Below are 8,071 nucleotides of genomic sequence, written 5' to 3' on the forward strand. Positions count from 1 at the left end.
AATTTCAGATCCACTGACGTCCAGACTCATGTCCAGTCTTACCTTGTACAGTGCTGTCCATCTGTGGTCCACCTCTGGTTCTGGTTCTGGTTCTGGATGGTTCTTCACACTGGGGACAGGATGAGTCTCCTGATGAACCCAACCAGTCCCAGTATGAAGTGATGCACTGTCTGCAGAACCCGTGTCCACAGCTGGTCCAGACTGGATCACCCAGGACCTTCTGACACAAACGACAGGACTCTGGGTCCACCTCAGGACCATGAGTCCTCTTCCTGTCTCTGTGGATATCAATACATTCTTTCAAAACACAACATCAGCAGTGACTGAACAACAAACAGTTCATCAGATGCACCAAACCAAAATGTTTTAAAATGCAACACGACAACTTGATGACATGTCCTGAGTTTTAATTTGACAAATCAGTCCATTTGACCTGCAGTCACTGAAGCAGGACAACCTGATACCACAACAGATGAACAACCATCTAATGTGAACTCAAGGCACTAACCGTCTAGGACTCGGTGTGTCTGAAGTTCCAGGTTCATTTGTGAAGTGTTCCGGTTCGTCCATGGACGAGCTGCTCTTTATAGACAGACCCTCGGACACTGGAGACACTGATCTGAACCTGCACAGAAAACAGACGTGGTTTTGCATCTGATGATTTGATGTTCAATAATGTCCGGTCCATCATATATGCCATGTTTCCACTACAGGGAACCGGCTCGACCTGGCTCAGTCTGGTATCAGGTCCTATTCCTGAAGACTGTTTCCATTCCAGGATACTACCCACTTTCCAGTACCTGGTCGTCATAGCGATGCAACATGTTACTTTTGTGTCATCTGCTCACAGTTGCTGATAAACTCACTGGTTGCCTGTTGTCTGGTCAAACTCCTGCTGAATGTTTGCGTCTGAACCTCCTGGACAAACCATGGTGTAGTTTTACAGACTGTCATCATGTGGATTCACCTACTGACAGATTTACTGGAAACTTCTGCATCTGTTTTATATAAAAGGGCGGGGCACAGAGACGACTCTGACCAATCAGTGGTCTGCAGTGTTTACATCACGTTTTAGTATCTGGTCCCCAGTCCTGGAAGGAAATGAGGAGCACAACAACAGGAGACGAGCCGAGTCGAACCGGTTCCACGTAGTGGAAATGCAGCAACAGAGGAATTAGTAAAGAGTCTGGAGTTTCACTGTCACTGCCCCCCCCCCCCAAACCAGGCCAAATGTCGTCTGTTTTTATTATTTGTTCATACTGTATATGTTCTATTTTCTGTGCAGATGGAAATATAAAAGACAGTTCATGCAAACACACCTGTTTGTACTCTTTTATTCCTTCACCCAATGAGAATTGATAAGGAATCGGATCGATAAGCAAAATCAATAATGGAATTGGAATCGTTCAATTCTTATCGATTCCCATCCTGAATGCTAATGCTAGGTGCTGTGTGTGTGTGTGTATGTGTGTGTGTGTGTGTATGTGTGTGTGTGTGTGTGTGTGTGTGTGCTGTCACATCTTCACATTGTGTCTAAGGTCATGTCTGTTATGTGTTTGTGTTAGTCCTTCTTTGTGGTACTTCAGTTCTTCCCTCCTTTCAGATCAGCTGATCTGTTGCATCAGTGTCTCGTTGTCCACCTGTCTACAGATTTGACCCCATCCTTCATGTTCTCCTACAGTTTGTCGTTGCTTCTTGTTGTCATTGTTCCACAGTTTGGATTCCATGTAGCTCTGTGCTCGCTCATATTTGTTACAGGTTTTGGATTTTGGACTTTGGTTCCTCTGTTTGTTCTCTGCTCTCATGTTTGGACTCGTTGTCTGGTTTTGGATTTCGGTCTACAGATGGATAGGTAGGTAGGTAGACAGACAGACAGACATACATGGGTTCAGGTTCAGGTTTGAAGTCCGGAGGCTCATGTCTGGACCGGTGAGTCCTCATGGACGTCACAGACTCTGGTCTGTGTCTGTGAACACATCATGAACATTAAACCTCCTCAAACATCAGTGGTTTCAGATACAAACGTGAATCTGATGGTGAAATGAATAACCTCAAATGTCTACAGAGAAGTGTAATTTGAACAATATTCTGCCTGTTACTAAATATTTTGTGTCTTTGTAGATCTGATCTGTACGGTGGCCCAGAGGTGCAACAGCCCAAAAAATTATCCACTATAAGAAAAAAACAGAAGAGCCCAAAAAATTAATTGTGGATGTTTTGTGAATGAATGAATGAAATCTTTCTTTTGAACATGTAGACAGTGAAACCAAAAGAAAAATCAACCTACAAAATATAAGTACTGGTACATAAATGACTGATAAGCAAACAAACAAACAAACAAAAATAAATAAATAAATAAAAATAATAAGAAAATTAGATGAATAAAACAAATGAAATGAAATTACACTTGCTCGAAAAGGAGTAGGAAGAAATAAAAACTAATGTACTCCTGTCAATATAATAATAATAATAATAATAATAATAATATCACACATCCTTTTTCCTTTATACACTAATATGATAATACCCATTTACAACTTATCCTACCAGATATGAATAAAAACAAAAAGTACAAATCTTTCTCTTCATTTTGGCTTGTGTTCTCTCTATTATTTGTCTTGTTTTATCTTTTACTTCTTTTATGTCATTTTCATTTTAAAAACACATTATGGACATAAAGAACCTACAGACCAGGTCCTGTGAGTCAACCTGGTTTGGTCAGACCTCTTACCGGGATGGTCCAAGTCCAGGTCCTGATCCTGGTCCAGGTTCAGGTCTGAAGTCCGGAGGCTCATGTCTGGACCGGTCAGTCCTCATGGACATCACAGACTCTGGTCTGTGTCTGTGAACACATCATGAACATTAAACCTCCTCAAACATCAGTGGTTTCAGATACAAACAGAAAAAATCGGACCAGTGTCCCTGTATCTTAGCGTCCAAATTCAAAGCTTTGGTAAATGTATCCAGATCCATTTATTCTCCCCCAGTTCTGTGTATTTATTCTATTACAGAAATAGTCCATGTTTTGCTCATATTCAATCAGATCTGTAAAAAATTCAAATTCACACTTGATATCATTGATACTGATTTATTGGATCAATCCACTTCCTATCTGTTAGAATGGGAACATTTTTCAAAGTGGCACCAAATCCAGAATCAGATCCAGATCCAAATAATTTCACTAACTTTTGTTGCCATCATCATACAGAAGCTGTAGACCAAGTTTGAAGTCAATCAGAAATGTAGTTTCAGAGAAGAAGATGATTGACATTTTTGTAACAGATGACGCTGGACAACAACAGCTCACAGTCTGTCAGCCGGTAAACTGAAGACCACGTCAACACCAAAGGTTCTAATAGTTTCAGATGTTTCATCATAGTTTAGTTTCATTTAGTTTGGACTTTTTTTCTCTAATTCAGTTCATTTTAATTAGTGTTTAGAGCAGGTTTGCTAGTTTTTATTAGTTTTCTTTCTTTTTTTTTTTTTTTTCTAAATGCTTAGTTTTAGTTTAGTTTTGGTTTTAGTTTAGTTTTAGTTTAGTTTTGGTTTTAGTTTAGTTGTAGTTTAGTTTTAGTTGTAGTTCAGTTGTAGTTCAGTTGTAGTTCAGTTGTAGTTCAGTTGTAGTTCAGTTGTAGTTCAGTTGTAGTTCAGTGGTCTCTTTTCTCTTCTTCTCTGTGGTCGTATTCAAATAAATCCCAGACAGGACTCTGCTGCTTTCTCCCAACTTTAGTCTCAGAATCAGAATCCGTTTTATTGGCCGTGTGAACACATATAAGGAAATTGGCTTCAGTTTTTACAGTGGTCACAACATACAGTTCAGACATGAACCCAGAACAACATGAGGACCTGGACACGATACAGATGAACCGTCCACTGGAGACACAGACAACAATGGGCTGAGATTTACACTGGATTAACAGTGTGATATGTACAGAGTGTAAACTGGAGTTTTTCTACAGTGAGTGGATGTGTGGATGGTCTATTAAAAATATATGTTTATGTGGATATTATTTACAGTGGGTTTGACACCCCAAGGTTGAAAAACACTGCATTCCCTGTTCCCATCCCCTGTTTCAGTTGGTTGGTACAGTCTGTTCGTTCTCAAACTGATCAAATCTTGTGCCACAAACATCTGAGACCAGTGTTCAAAGGGTTTAAACCAGTGTTTTTCAACCTTTTTTTTTTTTTTTTTTTTGGGCTTGTGATCCCAATTTACCCCAGACATTCAAAACGGAGACTGTTTTTTTTTTTTTTTTTGCTAAAATTAATTTGTTTTTGATCATGTACTAGTTTGCTATTATATGTTGCAAATAAATGTTAATTTTAGATGAAATTTAGGCTGTATAATGTACATTTTTATAGGTAAGTTTTAAGTTTTTATATATTTTTTTTATCAGTCACTAGAAATTTCAGGTGACCCTACGTGGGGTCCCGACCCTAAGACATATAATACATGTTCGAAAAAGGAGTGAGAAGTACAACTTATAAACTCCACCCCTTCTCCTTCTATAATTAATAATAATAATAACCTTCCTAGTCTAATCAGATCTAGAGTATATACTATAATATGACTGATACTTATTATGAAATAACTTGGTTTATGGCTTTATATTATTATGAACAAATATAATATGATTTATATAAACACATAATACAATAACATAAGTAAATACATATTCATACACAGATCTGTACACACATATACATACACACACACACATATATACACACACACATACATATGCATACTACACATACCACCTTCTTGTACACCTTTATAACACCCACTGACCCCCAACCCTTCCCTAAGGTTGAAAAACACTGCTGTATTCAGTGTTAAATGTTGTTGTTGTTGTTGTTGTTGTTGTTGTTGTTGTGTGTTTGTGGTTGTTAAACTGATGATGCTCAGTGTTTCCTGTTGTGTGTTGCACTTCCTACCTGGTGTCTCCAGGTTTTTGTCGCAGCTCCAGAAGCGTCTCCGTACGTCCAACATCTTCATCTTCCTCCATCTTCACTCACAGCTGAAAGTCTGTGTTTTATGAAGATTTAACCTTTAGTCTGAGTGTTTTATGGCGTCATGTGATCAGACTGGTTATCCTGATGACGTATGAATCAGCTGTTGAATGCAGTACATGTACATGAGTGTTAGTACTCTCTGTACACTGTAAAAAAAAAAATTAAAAATTAAAAAACGTAAAAAAAACAGTATTATTCTGGCAGCAGGGGTGCTGAAAAAATACTGTTAAATAACAGAAAATAACCATCTCATAAAAATACGATAATTTTCCATAATTCAAACACAGTTTTTTGCCCTAACTTTACATGAGATTTTGCTTCTTTTTTTTTTTTTTTTTAACTTTTTAATGTTTAATAAAGAATATTTTCATGTATTAAAACAATCCAATTCCCTATAAATATATATATAAATAATTTTCAGTGAGACTCAGTTGTCCAATCCACTGATAAAAACTGTATTTGGACAGTTTATCAGTGCTTATACATGTTATACATTCACAAAAATACATTTATTCAACATTTTTGTTGTGAAACCTCCTGTAATTACACAAGATATTTGTCAATGAACAAACAAGTCTGGTTCAACTGACAGAACAAATACTTCTGTTACCGTTAACTGTCAGTAATTTTATCTGGTTTTATTTTATTTTATTTTTTTGACAGTATTAAACTTTAAATTAACAGTTTAATCTCATAAATAGAAAAGAAATATTTGTGAAATTACAATACATTTGCAAATGTATTTGAACTGTATTTTTCTGTGAAAAAAGAAAAAAATTCTTTTAAAAAATGTAAATTTTATGGTTCTTCACAGTTACAGTTTTTTCCTGTTCTTTTCCATTTGACATGTAAAATCACAGTCTGTTTTTGTCATTTCATTGATATTTTCCTGTATCTGAAAAATACAGGAAAAATCTGTCAAATAAACAGTGAAAATTCTGTTAAATTACAGATTTATTTTTTTTTACAGTGTAGTACTACTGCCTTCAGTCTGTTCATCTGACATGTAAACACAGATCAGCTGATTCACATCAGTCTGAAAAAAATGAAATGTGACCTGACGACATTCCAACACAGGGATCATAAAACAATCTGACAGTGGCAGCAGTTTTGTTTCGACTAAAAACACTCACGTAAACAACTGAGTCTGACTGCAGAGAAAAACCATGAAGCCAGGCTGTAACATGTCCAATAAAAGTGAACATTAGCTCATATTTAACAGAAATGACATTTAAGTACCAGGCTGAAGTTATGAAACTCATCCAACACATAAAAATACACAACGTGAAGCAAATAAACATCAGATCTGACACTGATGACATTTAATAGAATCTAGAAGTCCAGAACCTAAAAAGAACATCAGTACATCAGTAAATATGATCCAGGTGTTCAGATTATTAAAATAAAAATACCTGGATATGGAATAAATCTGTCTCATCAGATTTTGAATTATAAAAGCCACTGAATGTCTAGCACTGAATTTTAATTCACTGAAATTAAGTGTCTGGATTTTTTTGTCTCTCAATTTTACTATGTTCATAAATTTAGGATAAAAAAAATCAGATGCAAAACATTCAGACGCAAAAAATTCCGATCACACATCCAGGACACCGAGGAAAAACAATGATTCTATATGAAGTCAAACTGACAGCCAATCGAGTTACACTAGGTCGGTCATGTGATGCCGAAAAAATTCAGATACTTAATTTCAGTGCAAAAAAAATTCAGTGTCTTTTCTAATTTCAGATCTGATGAAACAGATCGACTTCCATGTAGTGCTGATCTGAGTTGTGCTTCATCTGGAGCTTTGTGTCCAGTTTCATGTCCTTGGATCAGACTCAACTGTACGGACTTCAGATGAAACCAGTGCAGAAGCTGAAACAGCTGAAGCCCACAGGGTTAGGGTTGACTTTCTCACCTGGAGTTGGTAGACTGTGTCCTGGACCTGGACGGCGTCCTCGTAGACGTGTCCTCTTCCTCCTCTTCCTCCTCTTCCTCCTCTGTACTGACACTGAACTGAAGCGTACGACGTCTGTAAACATTAACCAGCTGATTTACGAGGTCATGTGATCACACTCTGGTTTAATGGATCAGACGTCAAACCTCAACAGCACTATTCGGTGTTTATTATCTTTTATATCAGTGTTTTTCAACCTTAGGGTCTGGACCCCATGTGGGGTCACCTGAAATTTCTAGTAAGTGATAAAAATGAAAACTTACTAATAAAAACTGACATTATACAGCCTAAACGTTGCCTAAAATTAATGTTTATTTGCAACATAGTACAGCAAACTATTACAGGATCAAAAACAGATTAATTTTAGCCAAATAAAATGTCTCTGTTTTGAATGTCTGGGGTCGACAGAAATTTGTGATGTTCCAGTGGGTCAGGAGTAAGAAAAGGCTGGAACCACTGGACTAATGCCAGAGCTCCGCAGTCGGTGGTATTCCACCTGTAGGACCCCTGTGCACCGTCTACATTCGGGTTCCAAGGTTCTGGACCGTGCAGTTACATTTAAGAGTCTTACATCGACGTTTGAACCAGGTGAGAGGACTCATCTGTGTTCAACCATAATCTGCCCGGCAACAGGTGATGTAACTTTAAAGTACAGCGTTTTACTGTGAACTGGAACCAAGTGTGGTTTTACCTTTGAGTTACTGTTAACCTGAAGTAATTCAACACAAACACCAAAGTGAACAGTTCAACTAAAAGACTAAGTGTCTGGAAAGAACTAAACTAAGAACTAAACTGGACTGGTGTAATTATGGGATTATTATTATTGTTATTATTCTATTATCAGTAATATGTGATGCAGTTCAAGCAATTCAATTCAAGCATGAAGACAGAAAAGAGGATTATTTTTGATATGATTTGAATAAAAGACGAAGCTTTAAAATACTGTTTGTCCAGCAGAACAATAAGATCTGATACAGTTCATTCAATACGTTCATTAATTTTATTTTATTTTTTACAAATACATTAAGACCACTAATAATTGTCTTAGTGATAATTCAACACTGTAAAAAAAAAACTGTAAAAAAAAATTGTGTTATT

At 36.8% G+C, this 8,071-nt stretch overlaps 1 protein-coding gene across 4 annotated transcripts in view; it reads right to left on the reverse strand.

Annotated features, from left to right (window-relative positions):
• Positions 1 to 7,135, reverse strand: part of LOC115411458 (NACHT, LRR and PYD domains-containing protein 12-like) — a 28,564-nt gene extending 21,429 nt beyond the window's left edge. Inside the window, exons 1-6 of one of the 4 annotated variants that reach the window (XM_030123589.1) lie at positions 6,935 to 7,135; positions 4,939 to 5,116; positions 2,732 to 2,842; positions 1,883 to 1,966; positions 509 to 625; positions 43 to 278 (exon numbers count right to left, since the gene is read on the reverse strand). In XM_030123589.1, the coding sequence (XP_029979449.1) occupies positions 43 to 278; positions 509 to 625; positions 1,883 to 1,966; positions 2,732 to 2,842; positions 4,939 to 5,009 (619 nt within the window). In that variant the 5' untranslated portion in view covers positions 5,010 to 5,116; positions 6,935 to 7,135. The remainder of the gene's footprint in view (positions 1 to 42; positions 279 to 508; positions 626 to 1,882; positions 1,967 to 2,731; positions 2,843 to 4,938; positions 5,117 to 6,934) is intronic. The other 3 variants (XM_030123587.1, XM_030123586.1, XM_030123590.1) reach the window with 3 other exon arrangements.
• Positions 7,136 to 8,071: the final 936 nt, after the last annotated feature.

This window comes from Sphaeramia orbicularis, chromosome 20 (genome assembly GCF_902148855.1).
Source record: "Sphaeramia orbicularis chromosome 20, fSphaOr1.1, whole genome shotgun sequence".
NCBI lineage: Eukaryota > Metazoa > Chordata > Actinopteri > Kurtiformes > Apogonidae > Sphaeramia > Sphaeramia orbicularis.